At 43.1% G+C, this 19,694-nt stretch overlaps 1 protein-coding gene across 1 annotated transcript in view; it reads left to right on the top strand.

Moving 5' to 3' along the window:
- Positions 1 to 4,178: 4,178 nt before the first annotated feature.
- The window catches only part of LOC103374206 (uncharacterized), a gene marked incomplete at its 3' end in the record, with an annotated part of 60,344 nt that continues 44,828 nt past the window's right edge, over positions 4,179 to 19,694 (top strand). The window contains exons 1-6 of the mRNA XM_008304252.1: positions 4,179 to 4,188; positions 4,761 to 4,802; positions 5,948 to 6,021; positions 6,113 to 6,181; positions 7,656 to 7,755; positions 14,266 to 14,404. Of these exons, the coding sequence (XP_008302474.1) occupies positions 4,179 to 4,188; positions 4,761 to 4,802; positions 5,948 to 6,021; positions 6,113 to 6,181; positions 7,656 to 7,755; positions 14,266 to 14,404 (434 nt within the window). The remainder of the gene's footprint in view (positions 4,189 to 4,760; positions 4,803 to 5,947; positions 6,022 to 6,112; positions 6,182 to 7,655; positions 7,756 to 14,265; positions 14,405 to 19,694) is intronic.

The raw sequence follows: 19,694 nt of genomic DNA, 5'->3' as shown, positions 1-19,694 counted from the left end.
CGATGACATGTCTGATTACTGGCGCCATATGTCCCTCAGCCGTCTCTCCATGAGGAGAAGAGAGCTGATAAGAGAATCGTGAAAAACGATCAGGCTGATTTGAAATGACAGCTTATTTCAAGTGATGATGGGAGGTCCTTAGAGTGCAAGTGATGGATTTGAATGCGGCACAGAAGTGACCCGCCTCGTCAATACGACCATCAGCTGCCAGGAGCTGCTTGATGGTGTTTATTATCAGAACACGAGAAGGTTCCACGGCTTCCTTCCAGTGTGCACCGGTGGACCTTATGCAGATTTGTCGTTTACATATGAAAGCGTTTGCATTAAAGTAGAATTTGTTTATTTATTTCTTTTCAAGCGGCTGCTGTTTCTGAGGTAGAGCACACATGCACGTCTTTGACTTGTTGGTCGACTGAGAATCAGCCTGGACGATTATCAGACCCAATATCCTGCATTTTTCTAATTATTGTTATTTTTTTTAAACTGATGTCAGACAAAATAAAAGCACTTTAGAACATGCTGGCTTCGATATCTCGCTATCTGTTGTCACCGCTCAGTGGTCTGGAGCCACGTCCCCCCCACAGCTATCTGATTGGTTGCACATCGCTAGTAGCAGCCTATCAGCGCTGGAAAGTTTTCTTTTAATTAAACACATGTAAAACATTAGCAGAAGCATTTTAATGAGGGTTTGTGTTGTGTGTAGTTTTTACACCACATGACACCGTGTACCTGTCGACTGACTGATGAGCTGCTGCACACACAGTCACAATCAGCTGCAGGTGAAGCACTTGTTAGGCAGCGAAGTCCTGAGCTCAGCTATTGTAAAGCAAAAGTCTGGTCCAGGATATTTCTCACGTTATGGATGCAGTACACAGTCTGACCTCTCTAATCAATAGATTAGTTACCAAAATATGGCAGCAGGTAGTCGATCAGCAATGAGAAGCTGTTTAAAGTTACTGTAGTTCAACAGATGATCATCACACGTGGACAGAATTTGAAATCATAAATAAACTCTGGATGTGTCTTTAATGTGTTTCTAACAAAGTCTCAGGTTTATGATGTTAGACCCAGTTCTTTTGTTGAAACAGCTCCAAGGAATAGTCGGAGAAAAGTTCAGGTCTCAGGTTAAACAGTTTATTCAGGTCACAGGTAAAGTTTTACAGCGCTGGATTCAGAGGGACAGAGAGGAATCTCATATCCAGCTGAACTGAGTGTTTTCGGTTCCAGGTTACAGATATCTTCTTGGGCTGGGCCTGCCCCGAGCATAGATAAGATTTAATTGGCCAGTTACCAATGGCGTGGACAAGCATCCTTCTGTGCTCTGTCCATGTCCTTGACATTTTTTGTAAGCAACGTGTGTGGATGTTGTTGGTACGGCGTGTAGCTAAAGCAACAATCATATCTAAGAGAAAAGAGGAGTTTCCACTATCTCCAAGTGTGCAAACCAGTTCTCACTGGCCACATTATTTTCAAGGACATAAGCTCAGTACAAAATACAAACTCAGAATACATAATAACTTGAAACTTAATTGATTATAAGAACCATAGGCTTCATGGAAAAATACAGACTCAGAACACATAATAGCTTGAATCATACTTAATTATAACAATGATGCTTGTAGGTGAACTTTTGTCCCTCAAATAAACCGCAGCGTTTCGTTTTGTTTATTAGGATCCCAGTAGCACCAGCATAAGCATCTCTTCTCCTGGGCGGTTTTGAACTGCAGTCACAAACTGTGCTGATCTATACATGAGGGCTGGACCCAAACAGCCGACTGTATGTTCGCTGTGCTGGTATCAGGATAGTAACTTTGATCTCCGACTGTGGGAGCAGGTTAGCTGTGCAGCGTGAGTTAACATGTTGGTCTAACCAGGTTATTAGGACCACTGGGAGAGGATCATGTATGTGAGTCTGACCACGAGGAAATGAACAACAGAGTGCAACTGACAGAAATAACCGCGGCTATCTCATCGCGCTGCCCTTTAATGACACAGAGGATGACATCTCCTCGTTATGTTTTTAGTGGGTGATGCCTGTGAGCTGTTAATAAAGAGACGTAAAGCTTTCTGGATGTTTACGTCCCAGACATCGTCTCTAAAAGGTCTTCATTATGAGTTGGTCCTGAAGGTGACACTGTGACTTCCAGCTTTGCTTGAGATCAGTTGGGATGATGTGTCCACCATCCAAGCCGACACAGGGACCAGCTGGTGAACATGGTGGGGCATGTGGCAGCTGAAGGTAGCTGATGGAAGCCAGAGACAGTTGTAGGAGTTACTGCTGCACCAACACTCATCAGGTGGCCAGAACCAGGACCAACAGAGTGATGGTGTTGGTTTGTAGCTGTGGATTAATGCACAGTTTGTGTGCAAGTGAGCATTTTCAACAAAGCGTTTTACATTGAACTGATGTGTTTCGGCAAAAAAACCCCAGAGATTTGTCTCTGAGGATTGAGCTTGATCAGGCTTTGGCTACAAGATCACTTCCCTGTTGATTGATTGGTCACTTCAAGAGCTTTGTTGACAAGAAGAAAGATGACCAGTGTTGTCCTTGAATACAGAATGGTTGTGTATATGTTTGGTGGTTATATTAAGTCAGTGAAATTGTATATGATGGTATAAATCAGTGTTCTTGTGATATTGCTTTTATCTTTCCATTTTTATTTGATCCCCATGAGCTTGAGGAAATGGCACCTCACGTTTATCAGAAAACATGAGAGTAATCCAACACAATAACACTTTACTGGAATAATACCTGCACGAAATAACAGACTGCGGCACAGCGAGCAGGACTCAGTTTAGGTAACGTCACCGTTTCATTTGACCCGGTGGTAATGACAGGGTTCTGAGGCTGCCTATTGTGTATGCTAAGCACTGCTTTCATTTTACTGTTGGATATCTCAGCGTGCGTTGCTATTTGCGGCTGAAGTGTGAAGGTAGGCGAGGTGGAGGCGGTTGGCTGGGGTCATTCGCTGTATGTTGGCTTCAGAGCGACAGCAATGATGTAGAACACGTTGGCTGTGTGAGAATGAATGAGCTCGGGGATGATGTGTGCACTCTCACTCTACAGATGTGAGTAAATTGAAAAAGCAGAACAGGAGGACCGGTTACAGTGAAGCTCTGCTCAGATGGCAGGACTGCTGCCGTTTGAATCTGTGCCCCTATACAAACACGAGCATCCGCTTTATGTAGAGGCGTGACCTGTGAATTGATGATGTCAATCAATATCTTTAGTAGTCTTGACGCTGCTGTGGAATTCAGGACTCGGATACCTCAGAACTTTGAGCCTTCTTCCGAGCCACCTTTTTGATTTGAAATGGACGGGGGATATAAAACCGCCGCAGGCTCTTTGGCAGCAAATGAAATCAATCGCTAGGAAGCTGCTAGATTGGCTGCCACCCACATGAGAAGATTGGTGTGGTATTATCTTGAAAAAAATCTCAGTAGAAAAGCTGAATTTCTCTTCCAGGATTAAAAAAGAAAAAGTTTCGACCAAATTTGGAGAAAATGGATCAAATTGCTAACCCCGGTGTGAAGCAGACTGACCGGATGTGGGATGCTGGTGTGAGCTGCTATTGGCCGCTCATCAGACGGCCTCATCCTTTCCTTCTACGATCTGCGTGTCGCTGCTTTCTTCACTACAGGAACAACGACCTCCAAGCTAACAACCCACTGCTCTGAATATCTCAAGTTTTGCTGAGGGTTTGGATCATCAATCACGCAGCTCTGCTGGTTTTTTTTGTCTTCTCTGGATTATCTGTTTTCGTGACAATGCTCATCTCCCTGCATATGAATGTTCCTCCTAAACAATTGGCCCCCGAACAGGAACATTGCTAACAAACTGAAGTAGAATGATGAGTATGCAGGTTGCACCCATGTGGACATGTGAGTAAGTACGGGTGTGAAGGTGTGTAGAGCTACAGCCTTCATGTCAGGGCTCTCAAACTCAACAGTCTGGGTGAGGCTGGGCTGCATTAAGTACTCCACAAAAGAAGGGTTTCAAGCATTCCAAAAGAAGTACAACTGGTCCAATCTTCTCAATCTTTATCAATAACAATTCAGAACATGAACATTCTTCAGAACGTAGGCGTCTCCTACCTGCTCCTTGAGACCTGGCACCAACAGCTGAGCCACATTTGGCTTGAGGGAGGAAGCAATTAAGCCCTCAGTGTGGCTCGAAGATGCTCATCAGTAAGTTTGGACCCGTTGACTTATTAAAGTTCATGGTGGAGGAGAGCTTTTCACACAGATAAGAAAAAAAACAGTATTTGCACTGGGTGACAGGATTTATGTTCCCTCCACTCGGTGACGCTCCCGAATCACGTTTCAAGTGACTAATGTTGATAATTCACGTTGCTGTCATGAGCCTGATCCTCAGTAGCCCACAACCAGTAAAAAATAGAAAAATATCATTGCGCAAGCCTCAAATGGCCCGTGGGCCGCGAGTTTGACACCCCTGCTTTATATGAAGAGATTGTGTAGGGTTAGGGTTCGGCAAGAACAGCTGCTCTCACCGAATGCTTTCTGCACCTATATGTATGTAAACATACTAAAACTGGTTTCAAAATATGCTTTTGTGATTAATTAACATTGTGTTAACATTGCTTTAAGAATGTTGGAGAGTTTATGTGACATGTTTTGACACATTTTTGGTTTTGAATCTGTTATTTATTTTGCTGTTAACTTCTGTCTGGATATTCAAGTCAAACCCTTGAATTTATGGCCTTAAGGTTTATGACTTTCTTACTGTTTTGTCTTCTCAGATTTCTTGACCATTGCAACAATCCTGGGAACTGGGATCTTAGGTGAGTGTTCACATCTTTTTGGTGCATCGCCAAAGATATCCAAGAACCTTGTGATCATACATGTCACCATTTGGTGGATTTAAAGAATAACACAATTATATTTCAATTTAAAAGCCAATCTGAGGGACATTTTTATGGAACAAAAATCCGATGACATCCACTCAGGTTTGAAAACAGTTTATGACTGGATGGAAAAAAATAAACCTCCATAAGTGCTTCCATCAGCGTGTCTTTCAAGCCTGATGAACGTTTCCTCTCTAATGAAATATTGGAAAAGCAGCGTATTTCTAAACTTTAACTGTTTACATCCGTGCAGCCACGCTTCTTCTTCTTATGTTCGAAGCATTTATTATTTTAAATGTCACTGCTATTAACTGTTAGTCAGTGAAATGGTATAAAAAGGCAGGTAAGAGTGTGTAAAGCACAAACTCCAAACAGTCAAAATCAACCTGCAGTGACTTTATAATTAGATGAGGACTTTGTGGACGAGTCTGATCCCGTCGTACCTGACGATAGCGGATGAATGGAATCTGGGGAAACTTCAGGACGAGCAGAGATCACTTCCTCCACAAGGAACAATAAAGTTCTGGATTTGAGTTCAGCAACACCTCAAACTGCACTGAACACAGACTGTACATAGTAATGAGCTAACACAGTAAGAACAAAGCATGTATTGAAACTCCATGGTGTTGGTGGTAACTTTAACTTTTTCTGTGTTTGTTCTTTCGACTAGATGTCCTTTTTTTTTTATATAATTAAAGCTCTGTCCATCTCCTGGCTGTCATTGGCAGAGCAAATTTAACGGTGGTTTATGAAGTGTAGTTAACACCGGAGAGATTTTTGTAGAGGTGGAAATTACATGGGACATTACATTTAACTGCTTTGTTTTCAGCAGGGTCTTCGTGTAGTTCCACAAAGGTGGAGCCCTTCCAAGTTAATACTTGTTCAGTCACTTAAATCTCATATTGAAATCAGCACCATCCATTAAACTTTACGGTAAGCTTGAGCCAGAGTAGAGAGGAGTGTCTGAGAGCGACAGACGAGCAGAGACGGTGATGGACAGGCGTTGTTGTCCATCGCATGTCTTCACGTCTACTTGGTGGGAATCAGATTTAGAAACCGTTCTACGTTATTTCACTCTGTAGGTCTTCCAGTAACGATAGCCCATGCTGGACTGGTGCCTTTCCTGGTCTCCTTCCTCGTTGGCTTCTTTGTCCAAGTAAGTAACGGACTCTTAGTTTGCAAAAAGTTCATTATCTGCTGGCACCATTTCAAGAACAAAAACATATTTTCCATCCTCTGTTCTGCAGGCCTTGCTCATCTACCTGTTTGTGGAACTTCTTCAGAAATGTCAAGTGGTGCAGCTGGAGTCTCTGAAGGTCAGAAGCTGAACAAACCCTGTGCAGCACCTGCTTCTTACTTTTTAGGCTCCACTGGTGACGATGAGAGCAGACTGGGACACGTAGCTCTAAAATCAGGAACTATTCTGCTGAGCTGTGGACTCTCCTCACACAGAGCAGAGATAGATAAGCAGGGAAACAAATTAGAGGTATTGAGATCAAACGAAGCAAACTTGTACACAGGGATGGGTGAAATATCTTTTTTTGACCTCTTTCCACCGCTTGCTTGTCTTCTCATACGGAGGGCCTTTATCGAATGCCGGTGTTGACGCTGTCTGTTTGGGTCCAGCTGCTGCCTCTGGCTGCGGTGCTGCCGGCGTCCCGTCGCTGTTTGGCTGTTTAGGTGCTTTCTCTTCAAGAGATTGAACAAGTTTGTCGTGTTGCCATCCGACGTGCAAACCGTCTCTGTGCAAACTTTGCAAAGTACCTTTGTTTGCACTTTATTATTTGGGAAAAAGCCAAAACAATTCCATATAACAGAAGTGGAGTTTTTCTTTTTAGCGACCAGCTCCTCCGTTTGGCTTCCAGCCGTGGCTCTCCATGCGGCTACCGCTACACACACAAACAAGGAGGCAGCTAAGAAATTGTGTCACTGCCTGTAATTCGCTATGATTGGTCGGTCAGGATGATGTAATATGTCAGGTGCGTTGGTGCATCAGCATAGAACTGTAAGTGATAGAATGTGACCTAAGCAGTCCATGCGATCTCTTCACTTTGGCAGATCATCTACATGTTCTAATCCTTCACGATCTAATATCGTCATATCGCGCACCGCTACTTGTACAATTAAAAGCATGGTTAAAATATGGTATACAGAGGAGCAGTTGTTGGAAAAACATATGCAGCTTGATTAAATGTTTTTCTAGAGTTGATGTGCAGCGGAGTGTAAACCACGGAGTTTGTAGAGGTTGTAAAAATCTAAAATATGTGGGCACGAAACTTTAGCTCATGTCGATGCCATGATGTGTCAGTTTTTGTGAAATAAATAAATTAAACTGTAATTGTTAGGATTTTATTGGCATCATAACCGTGTCATACTGGACACTTTGTGAGACATTTCTGAGTTCTCTTTACTCTGGCTGTGGTTGTGCTGTTTCCATAGAGGCCTTTAGAGGACTTTATGTTGTGTTGACAAATCAGCTCACAGTCAGGAAAAATATAACAGAAGCAATAAATGCCCGACAACTGCTTTGGGTGTAAAATGTCAACATTCAGAAACTTAATCTGCTGCAGCTGGTTGGGGTAAGAGAAAAGCTGAGCGTCCAGAGCAATAAATGGTGCACAGGCTGCTGAGGCTGAATGCCACCGACAGAAAACCTGCAGACAGGACAGACGGGGCTAAAGACAAACTACAGAGGAGAGAAGACACAAAGTCAACGTTACGGCTCGTGGTCACGCATATCAGAGGCTGTTAACATGTTCTGATTGGTCCTGATCTCTGTGCTGACCTCAGACAGGTGTCGCAGAGTGTATCGTGATGGACCAGGTGGGCGTGGAGGATCCGGCCCCCACGGAGGAGGAGGACGAGGATGAAAGTGAAAATGCAGAAGCAGGTGAGACGACTTTATCTTTTGCATTAAATCTTTCTAATTATTTACCACCGTGTTTGTTAGGCGTCACGGTTCACTACAGGCAGCGCCTCGTTCATCTGGCCCAACCGTGTTCCTGAAGCCCCTCTTCAGACGTCGGATACGTACCCCTGCTTCCTCATCAGTCTGTTAAAGTGACAGTACTCATGCAGACATGGGAGATTTTCCATTAATATTCGTCAGGGCTTCGTTCAGACAGTAGTTCTGTAGTTCCTGCGAGACTGTACGGTACATCCAGTGATGTGTGGTTTACAACAATGCATTCATAAACACATAATTAAATCTATAGTAAAACTGTCTGAGTAACTTATAGCGGACTTTATTTATGGTTTCCTAAACACTGAGCGTTTGGACCATGAGTGGTTAATATCTAAATACTTCTCCATCAGTAAAACAAAAATGTCCCAACAGCCATGATAGAGCTCAGGACTCAACCTGGGAATGGCTGCTAGCTAATAAACAATTATAAAAGTAAAGAAAATGACACAGCTGACCTGCCGTTTGACCCTGTCCATGTCCTCTCTCTATGTCGGGGATAATTCAAAATAAGAAGTAATGAAGTTCTGTTGTATGTGTGCAGATACATGCAGCTCTCTTGCTTTGGAGATGTGCACATGGTTTGTGCTGCTTCATGATGCTGCAGGCGTTTGATAAACTCAGAAGAAAGACTCCTGCAAAAAGCTGGAAGTAACAAACTAAACTTCATTTATGGTGGTTAGCACCGTGGCCTCACAGCTAGAAGGTCGCCGGTTGGCGTCCCGGTGAGGACACCCGGGATCTTCCTGCGTGGAGTCTCCATGTTCTCCCCGTGCAGCGTGGGTTCTCTCCGGGTTCTCCGGCTTCCTCCCACAGTCCAGAAACATGCTGAGGTTAATTGGTGATTGTAAATTGTCCGTAGGTGTGAATGTGAGTGTGCTTGGTTGTCTGTCTCTAAGTGTAGCCCTGTGATAGACTGGTTACCTGTCCAGGTGAACCTGCCTTCACCCTGAGTCAGCTGGGATAGACTCCAGCCCCCCATGACCCTGGTGAGGATTAAGGTGTAGAGATGATGGATGGATTTGTATTTATTGTTTTGTGAGTTTCAATGAAGTTTATTATTGTGGACATTTCAGTTTGTAGTCTAGTAGATGTATAATTTTATTGCAAATTAAGTGAGAAAGGGGGTTTTTGTGTCCTTTGTGCCGTCTGTGATGTTTTTGGGCCGGTATTGGTGCTGACATGTGATTGGCCTTCCTGAGGTGCTCACAGCTTTAACAGAGTCAGAGTTTCATGCATGAAACTGACATATTCAGTTTCTGTCATATCAACATAAAGAAGTGCGTCTGGAAGGAGCTTCAGAGAGTCTCTCAGAAACATTTAGGATGCGGCTGATGTTCTTCTACTTTTCTTCTCAGCGTGGTGTGCTTGGAGTTAATGTCACTCTGCATTTACATTTCAACCCATCCAACGAGCTGTCGACTGGCCAGCTGTGGTGCATCTGCAGTCTCATGTAAACAGTGTTTGTTGACAGATGTCGGACTCTCTGGTGAGATTTAGAATGATTCTGTTTCAGAGATTACACAGTTAACAGTACGTACAGTTAGAATGTCAACGAGGGATTATAGAAAAACTGAGATTGTTTGTATTCAACATTTTTCTCTGGGTAGATGAAGAGCTGATTTATTTCTTTCACGCTGTTTTTCTGCTGTAAGATAAGTGAGGTTAGAGTGCAAACGTTCACAGTGGTGCAACACATTGTGCTCAATTGGATCATATTGCACCGTAAACTGCTGCGTCAGGACGGGCCTCATTTGAATTACATTGATCTGTTAACTAGATGTTTCGGCTCACTGGTTGCGGAGGGAGATATTAATCAAACAGGTCTTTGTGGGCGAGATATACACACCTGCTAAAGCCTCATTTATAAAAACCTCATTTATAAGCATCATTTTGAGACGTTAACCAGCGGAGACCACGGAGGGAGTTGGCGAGGGGCCAGTTTACGAGTCTCTACTGGATTCATCACGTCGTATTTCACTAAGAAGACTGCGCCTCATTTCATTTGACGTTGATGCCATTTCATGTCCATGCAGCTCTTCGTGTTTATCTGTTGTCTTCTTAAATTCAAGACCAGTGGACATTTCTTCAGGGCCGATTCAATCAGTACAACAATGTGGTTGTGTCATTCCAATACCCAGAGTTCTTGTTTTCAGCAGAAATACTGTTTGAATTCAATCAATTCCAATCACTTCTGTTCAGCCATTTTTTATTCTGTGTTAGTCTGTCCTCAGTAAAACTGGAAGGGCGAGATCCTCCCCCTCGCTCTCTTAGTGCGAATGTGAGACGCTGGCAGAAAGTGTAGCGTGACGCTGAGGGTGCCATGATAGAGACCAATATGTAGAGGCCAAAATCCATCCATCCATCATCTCTACACCTTAATCCTCATTAGGGTCATGGGGGCGGAGTCTATCCCAGCTGACTCAGGGTGAAGGCAGGTTCACCTGGACAGGTAACCAGTTATCACAGGGCTACACTTAGAGACAGACAACCAAGCACACTCACATTCACACCTACGGACAATTTACAATCACCAATTAACCTCAGCATGTTTCTGGACAGGGCTGCAAGGTGGATCAGTGGTTAGCACTGTTGCCTCAAGAAGGTCACCGGTCACGACCCGGTGAGGACACCCGGGATCTTCCTGTGTGGAGTCTCCATGTTCTCCCCGTGCAGCGTGGGTTCTCTCCGGGTTCTCCGGCTTCCTCCCACAGTCCAGGGTGAGGATCCAGCGGTGTATAGATGGATGTTTCTGGACTGTGTGAGGAAGCCGGAGAACCCGGAGAGGACCCACGCTGCATGGGGAGAACAGCACTGGACTTTCCACAAGGATGGTGATTTGAAATATGCAGCAAGACTGATGAAGAAATGATAAACATTAAACTAAAACGTTGTGTAATGGACCTGCCAAGAGCTGAAGGCAGGTGGCTTGAAAAGTCAGCCGTCACACAGTGAACAGCAGAAGATGCTTTTCCTGGAAATCTGAAGAAAAATGTGTTTGTTTAGATATTTAGTCGTCAAGGTTAAATCTCCCCTGCGTGCTTGTGTCTTTTCTTCTCATCTCCATTATGTGCGTTATATCCAGATGTATGAACACTCTGAGACTCTGAGGCGACACACAAATCCTTTTAGTGATGATTATTAGTTGATTAGCGATGAGGCGCACTGCCGGCTGCAGGCTTTCTCATTACACTGAATTGAATAGATGGCTATACGCGCACACATACATAAATGCTGCTTTCAGCGCTTCGCTCGTAGAAGTAAATACACATATCCACAATCTGTGGCATTCATAGCTTGACCTCGTTTACTGAGAAATGCTGTCAATTGATCTCATTTCCTCCCCCGTGCTGCTCGGAATAAAATCTGATAACGACTGTAGAGATGTCACTTGAGGTTTATGAGAATCACATTCATCAGCCGTAGAACGCCTCCAGCATCTCGCTGCGCCCCGACTCGGAGCTGTGGATGACCTCCTCCAGCGCTGAATGTGTGGAGTCAAAGGTAAGAGGTAAAACAGGTAATTAGTTTACAGTGTAAAGGAAAGGCAAAGTAGCAGACACCGCAGGATTACATTGTTAATAAAACCAGTTAAATACATAAGCAGGATGTGACAGTCCCCTGTTGTGTGTTTGAGGTAGATTGTGCATTTAATAGTTTATTTATAAAGTGATATTCCCTGAACACAGCCGGACTCTCCAGGCTGCGTGTCAGATAATACCTGCTGCTGATTTTATAAACTTTGATCCTTTTCCTGTGACGGGATAATTGGTGAGTTTTTAAAACCTTAAGCGGCGCATACAGTTTATGCTAAAAGCTTTAACCCGTGATTTAAGAACAGAGTTATAATTAAATGGACCAGTGGCTCCTCAGACCGACACCGCTCCGCTGTTTGGGCCGTCCCACTGACAGAAATAATTATGTGGTATAATGTGGGCTCATTTGTTGTCTTGTGTAACTTGCCATGTTTCATTTTCAGTGACAGGCCTCGTGTCCAGCGGTTGATATTTAGGATTGGATGTCATTTCACTTCTATTAGCTCTGACTCATTCTGCTTTTTGGTTCCAGTTCTTAATGATTTCTAAGTATTTGAGGGGAAGGTTGATCGGGTTACTACAACAGCCTGATTTTACAATCATGCACAAGTAATAATAATCTAATTGTATAATGTATTAAAACAATCACAGGAGACGTTTTCCTTAATAATTATGTGGATTAATGAAATTTACTCTTTCTACCCACTGAGGTCAGAGTAGCCACAGCCACACTTTACAATATATAATATTAGTCCTGCAACTCATAGAAACTGCACAACTGTGGTTAGAAGTAGAGAGAAATCAAAAATGTCTTTGGTGCAGTGCAACAAAACTGCAATGATTTTAATCAATGAACAACAAAAAGTTTATTTTACATAAAAAAAAAAAACAAAAAAAAACGTGGAATTGGAATTTTTAGTTTTTTACATAACGTGGTTCCTGCAAACAGTTTTCAGTAAATTGGTAAATGAGATTTTGAATACAGTGATTTTGATGCTATCCTGATTTTAAGCTTAGATTTGGATCATTTTCCCCCAAAACCAGCACGTCACAGATGAGTGGCTCACGGACCGTCTGCTAATTGAAAATCCAGTGAGTCTCTGTTTTCTAGCGCTGATGAATATTAAAAGAATTTAAAAAAGATAACGTGCATTTTTAGCCTGCTGGTGAGTTTTAAAGAGACGTAAGGAAGGTAGCTGCACTTTGCTGCAGAGACAGAGAGGTCCTGCTATGAGGTCAGTGAAGTTCCTTCAGTCGGCCATGATGGGCTCCAGATCAACAGTTACTGGAAGTCTGTGTTGTGTTTGCAGTCACAGAAATTATCAGTTAGTGTGCATACGGTACAAAACAAACGGTTCTTTTATTAAATGAAATATATTTTGTGTTATTGTGGATCAAACAGCCGCAGTATTAAAATGCTCCTTATATGCATTTGTGCATCAGTTAAACTAACATTAACAATATTTTGTACTGCAGTTCACTTTTACGTCAGGAAAATGTGAGAAATATGAATTTTGTATTTTATCTTTTTCCCAAATTTGTCGTCTGCTGGTATAAACCAGCCATGCTAATCCAATCCAGTCAGACAAACACACTTATTGAGCCTAAAAGCTGCATGTGTGTGTTGTGCAGTTACTGGTGTTCAGGACTGGAAGCTTCTTTTTTTTAATTTAAACTCAAGCCCAGATGGTGACGACTGTGTTAGTGTGTCGACGCCCTGCTCCAACATAACGGACTTCTGCGTTGCCATTAATTTAACATGCTTATTTTGACAATTACATTCAATAATGCACTCTCTGCCACGACCGCTTTCATCAAAGCTACGAGAGCACAAACCGATCCCCGAAAGGAAGAAGGCATCCACGGCTCGCGTTACTTCCAGGTCAGTGAGCGATCAACTTGGGGGTATTAACATCCTCAACAAACGTCGGGATGACTCTTAGAGGTTACAGGAACATCTCAGAAGCAGTATTTTTATATTCATACATTATATATGTTTTAAAAAATCTGTTATTTCTGCCTCTTAACACTTAAATACAGATTTTTAATCTCTGTCTCATTTAAAAGTTTGCCAGAAGCCAACTGTTTGCAGGAACAAGTCGCTGTGCGCTCATCGACTGACAGAACGTGACAAATATCCTGTGAACTTCCAGCTAAACGAGGCTGAACTGTACTAAAACAGAGCAGATATAAGACAAGTGTGAAAACAGTTGTTATATTATTAGTTAATATTATTTTTGCTTTTGAAATATTGCAGATTTCCTTCGACAGTATTTGCCATCAAAGTCCTGAAGAGGTAAAAATAATATGACAAACAGATTAAAGCATCTCAGAAGGAGAGGTTCAGATCTGGTTCAAGGCTTTGCTGAGGGGCTCGTAGGTGATCTCCTGGGCTTCACTGCAGATAGCTGAGTCATAACTATGAGTGTACGTTTCATTTGAACGTTGAGGGGGATCTATTAGGTTGGAGGTCCTCTGAAAGCACTTCATGTCTGCATGTTGGTGACATGTATTTCTGCCTTTTCTATTTACGTAAAGAAAACCTAACTCTTGTTTCCGTCTTAAATCGGCCTGTTCATTATTGTTTTTTATGAACTGATGAGTTGTTTGGTCTTTAAAATGTCAGACAATAATGGAAAACGTCCACCACTGCTCATCTACATCTTCAGACGTCTCGTCTTCTTGCAGCGTATTCACTTTACTGTCACAAAGGAGTAAATAAATAATCACATTCAAGAAGCCGTAAACAGTGAATTTAGACTAACACAAGCCGATTAATTGATTATCAAAACAGTAGTATCCCCTGCTCGCCCCCGGAAATCCGCCCCCGTGCTCGTAACTGCGGCGGTTTGCGGTTCAGTGAGTTGACAGCCTCGTACATCTGTCTTTGTGTGTCTCTCAGATACAGGTTTACTACAGCCGGATGCATTAGCTCTGCACCAGCAAGCTGATAGCCTGCAGCCCAACCTTCATCTGCTCGGCCGCCTCTTCCTTTCCCGCCCCATGAGCCACGCTTTCAACTGCATTCTCCTCTTCCAGTTGTAAGTTACCATGGCGATGATCTTTGCAGGATCTTAATGTTGCATCATTTATCAATCATAAATTAAATAACACTGAGTGTGGGAGGAAACATGTGGGTGAGTGTGTTGGGTTTTTTTTTCCATCACTTCATGCTAGTCGAGATGTATGTTAAGTTAAATGTGCTGCGAGCAGTTTCTCCAACTTCTGCATCCCTCCATCCATAAACATTGTTGATCACAGTTGTCTCATCGTGTTCGGTACGTCTCCACCTCATCACCGAATGTTTAGACTGTCGCCTCCAATCCTTCAGTCCGGGTACGAAGACTCCCACAAGTCCTTGAGGGAATTAACAAAAATTCACACAAAGTCATTTAAAAATATATGAGTGACTGTTTTAATTAGTGGTTTCTGTGTAAACACGGCAAATATGTTTGGATGATGATAATTACTTATGAATGTGTTGAGACTATAGAGGCCCACTTCTTCTAGCACCAGTCGTTTCTGGAAATTGAATTACATCCAGAAAGTATTCAGAGCCCTTATTTATTCATCAAAAACTAACAATCTCTCATTCACATACGTATTCAGACCGTTTATTGCAGTCCAGTGCGTCTGTTTGTGTTAAAGGTCCTGTAGCATGAAAATCTAAATGGCCTCCTAACTTTGCAAGCCTTTGTCTACTTTGTTAACAGGAAGTGGGTAACCTGTAGTTGTTGCCTCCATGCTGTCGCTGCGTCCATTCAGATTGAGCAGCAGCTTCTCAGTCCAGTAATCGTAGCAGCTGGACCTGCTTGAGTTCCTTGAAGACGTTCCACCTTCATCCAAGAGGCTTCATCAGCTCTGACTGACTAGTTGGGAGTTCCACATACTGATATCCTGAAGGAGCCATTAACACCTGAGTTTTAATTGGTGGTTTGTTGCTCCTCCCCCTCGTTATGTGAGTCGTTAGTGCTCCTCCTGACACCATGGGGTTCGTTAGGGTCTTTGTGGCTCGGTGTGGATGTGGGTTCATCTTCCTGGGGAGAGATCTTAGGACTAAACAGGTGAGAGGTGAAGCCTCAGACCTCCACCTCTGCTGAGGGATGGTTTGTCCAGTTAGATGGCTTCTTTCACTCCTCTCTCAAACCATCTGTCCTCCCTGCAGCCCAACGTCTGTACGTTGTTGTCTTCAGATGAGTGTCCTTTGTCCTTGAGATGCAGGTGGATGCTGAGTCCTGTCCTGAGGAGCTTCTGTGCTGAGCCTTGTGCTTGTGGAGCGGTTGTTTAGTATCTGGACATTCCTCGCTGCACCACGTTGCTCTGTTTATGTCTCGGTGTCCTTTGGGTGAACCAGCTTCTGTCTCAGGGTGTTGGTGGGCTTGAACTGCACTTTTTTTTTGTTTGTTTTTTACTTTCTAGAGCTGCTTCTGCCTCTAAAATGCTTCACCAAAGCACAGCAGATATTCCGTTGTCGGCTGCAAGAGTGAACACGTGAGTCTCGGTGTACTCCCAGCACCTAAAGAGTCGGTGGCTCACTTGTGATTTTGATGGCAGTGTCCCCACAACAGCAGGAGAGTCCTTTGTGTTAGGACAGCAGCAATTCAACTACATTCAAAGCTGCAAACACTGTAACGCGAGAGGACCTTTAATTACCCCTGAGATGTGTCCAGACCTTGACTGGAGCCCGTCGGTGGCAAATTGAATGACTAGAAACACACCTGTTTGGAAAAACACTGTCTTGTGTCATAACAAAAACAAGCCGCGTACGAGTGAAAGTCGCTCTCTGCTGACTGCATTAATCAGGGAAAGGTTATAAAACTAATCGTCAAGCTGCCAGAAGCGCAGTGAGACCAGCAGAGTTGGCCTGAAAGTAGAGAAACCTGAACACGATGGTTCACTGTGGCTTTAAAATGTGACCATCAGATGTAAGAGAGCTCAGAGGACAGGAAGAACGGGGATAAACTGTTAAAATCCAAGTGTGTGAAGCCTGAAAAGCCATCCCCAAGAACAGCTGAAGCTCTAATTGCTTCCAAAGGAGCTTCTACAAAGGACTTGAGAGACTTTTGTAAATACGACTGAAGTGTTTGGTTTTTAACAAAGCTGAAAAAATTTGAAAAACAGGTTTTCACTTTGCCAGTTATTGGATTGATGGGAAAAAAGGCTGTTATTATCCAGTTAAAAATTAAACCTGCAGCATAAAACCAAATGTGAAGGGCATGAATACTTACTGTGTCACATCAGTTTTTTGTCCAAACGACAAAATTATGCTTGAAAAATATTTAACAAAGATGAAGCAGGTGTTTTATTTCTCTTTCAGGCGTGCGTCCTCATTGGTTAATGAGTTTTTTTAGTGACACACACATCATCACAATTAAGCCTCCAGAAGCCCAGAAGCAGGCTTTCAATACCTCTTTTCACCAACATGCAAAAACATTCTAATGTGGAGGGATTTTCTGTGTACTGAGCTAAAATACTGACTCAACGATAATTAATCCTCCCATCATGTAACACGTCCCTGTCCGTTCTCTTTAGCCGTTCTTAATGGAGACGCTGCAGCATGTTTAATTGAACAATGTTTGAATGAAACAAGTCGTTCCATTTTCTGTGTTTTGGACCAGCCACTCTTAACCGAGGCAGGGCAGAGGACCTGTATAAAAACCGTCCTTGAGGTCCAGACTTTATATCATCGGCTGCTGCTGCTGCACAGCGTTGAAATATTGAGAGTTACAAGCCTGAGCCAAATACTGATAAAATATGATCATTGCAGCAGCATCTGCAGTCCACCAACTTTGTAAAGCGACTGTTGTCTCTCCTTAATTGAAATTTGGCAGCTAAAAAAAATGTAAATAAGCATTCAGATTCAAGAGGCCACTGTGGCCGGTAATGTAATGATGTTTGGATTATGTAAAGATGCACAATGTGATCACAACAGTGTACATTAATTTAATTACAGCCACACTGAAGGAATGCATACTCCATATTTCCCTCTATAAAGGCAAATGAATGTTTGATTTCCCTGCTGAAGAACTGGCTACCTTCTCTGTTTCTTATCAATTTCTCCACTGGCTCCAGACTAATGGTCTTTCTGGGTCACTTAACAGGAGTAATGGTCTGAGAAAGTCATTGTATTGACTCGTATATGTAGTTTATTTGAGGAAAACACTGATCCATCACACAAAATATTGGCTTCAATTAAGGTCAAAGCCAGATGTGGCGTTCACTTGTCTGCCGTGTTTGATCATTTTGTCGTTGTGTCTTAATGCACAGATGCACCGGTGTAGCGTGAATTGAGTTTGTATTATTTGTGTGTAGCGCTGACAGGCTTGTGAGTCGTCGCGGGCTCAGAGGAGAGGCACGGGGCTTTTAGCATCGCTGGTGGAAGGTCTTGTTATCAGTGTGTGAGCAGCTCCCAAACACCTGACCGATCGATAGTTCCCTCATTGTGTTCAAGGAGGCTTAGTGGTCGATCAATGCCGAGGCTCGACCGCACTGACTCACACACACCACACAAAGCACGACCTGAATCTCTTACCCTTGGCACCCCTCGGTCTTTATGTACTGCCCTACACGCTGGAGCTGTTGTAAAACACACACAGTGACACACTCACACTATGCACTGTATGTACACACACAACCAACAGCTTGCTGACAAAATACATGACGTATACATGCTTTAGTTTACCGTACCTGCAGAACTGTGTGTTGTTTAGGAAACTGGAATTTGGATGACGACAGCCGACAACAGAGGCAGCTACAAACACACCCACACATACTGACTAATGAGTGGATAACGGTAGAAAATATCAGAGGAACAGAGACAACACGATGGAAAATATCTTCTCTGACAACATAATGTTTGTGTTTATGAAGGTGGAATATGTTTTTTGCAGTCTGAGAGCTAATGTGTGCTCCTAAGGCATGCTGATGGGATGTGCTGTACCCTGACTGCACCAGAAACACTTCTGCTCATTGAGTATAACTGAATTATGACTGAATTATTCCAGTCGTAGCTGGAGGTGAGCTGGTGTGCTCGAGCCTCGATGAGTGAGAGAGGCAGGGACTCAACATATCTGCACATTGTAGAGGAAGAAAAGGTGCATTGAAGCTGTTTTATTGCATGTAAGCTGCATTTTAATGGAGTTAAAATAAAAAATAAATACTTGAATGTCCCGCAGAGGGAAATTTTCCTTTGGCTGTGACGCAAAATTTGAACAGCAGCAATGTAACTGTGATGCACAGTGATGAGGAATAAAAGGTAAAATCTATGCCAGGAGAAGAACTTCGATGTTAACATCAAACAGCAGATTACTGACTTTGACCAGAGCCTGGCTATTGGTGCCAGATGACACTAAAAGTCTTCAGAGCTCACTTAGAGTGGTGTATTTTTAATTACTAGCAGTATTTCCTCCAGTATTTTCTTTTAACTGGCCCTGCTTTAGCGTATTAGCTGCTAGTTGTGTTGGTCCTGACATTTTTGGGTTAATTATCCAACTCAGTCCAGTGTGTTGGGTTTTTTATATTTGTTTTGTAATAGTTTTGATCATTTAAAGCTGTTTTATCTGATTGTTCCTTTGTACATTTATGGTTTTATTATGGCTTGTATAGATCCACAAGTGGGATGTTTGCCATCTATTTTGTACTTCTTTTTAATAAAAATAAAAAAACATGTAGTGACTCTCAGTTCTGCATAAACACCTTGTGGGTAAAGCAGGTCAGTGGAGGATGGCCAGACTGGTTGGAGTCGACAGAGAGGCTCTGGTTACTGGTGAGGACGGGCTACAACAGCAGCCGACCACATCTGGTTCCTTTCCTGTCAGTCAAGAGCAGAAATCTGGGACTGCAGTGGGTCGCCAGCGCCGGACAGTTAAAGACCGGAAAAAATTCTGTTGTTCTCTCTACTTAAATAGATTAAAACTCACAGACGTCTAGGAAAAGGTCACAGGGGTCGTAGTGGTGTCTCCCACAATAAGGGTTGATGTGATTTCAGGACAGTGACAGTCGGTTCCCCAATCAGCAGATCTGAATGCAGTAAAGCATCTTTGGGATGTGATAGAAAAGGAGGTTTGTAGCGTGAATGTGCAGCTGACAAGAAAGACCAAAATCTCCAAAAGTTTTGTGGAATCCAGGCCATGAAGAATCAATGCTGTTTTTAGGGCAAAGAGTCACATGAAGTCGCTTTTGAGTTGCCACAAGTCCATCAATGGAAGCTAATTGTACGAGGTTGTCGCCTACATACGTACAATGTCTAGCGGGCTGCAAGGTGGCTCGGCACCGTCGCCTCCCAGCTAGAAGGTTGCAGGTTCGCATCCCAGTGAGGACACCCGGGATCTT

This window comes from Stegastes partitus, unplaced genomic scaffold (genome assembly GCF_000690725.1).
Source record: "Stegastes partitus isolate 25-593 unplaced genomic scaffold, Stegastes_partitus-1.0.2 Scaffold2178, whole genome shotgun sequence".
Taxonomy (NCBI): domain Eukaryota; kingdom Metazoa; phylum Chordata; class Actinopteri; family Pomacentridae; genus Stegastes; species Stegastes partitus.
The sequence above is the reverse complement of the archived record's forward strand: the minus strand, read 5'-3'. Positions and strand labels throughout refer to the sequence as shown.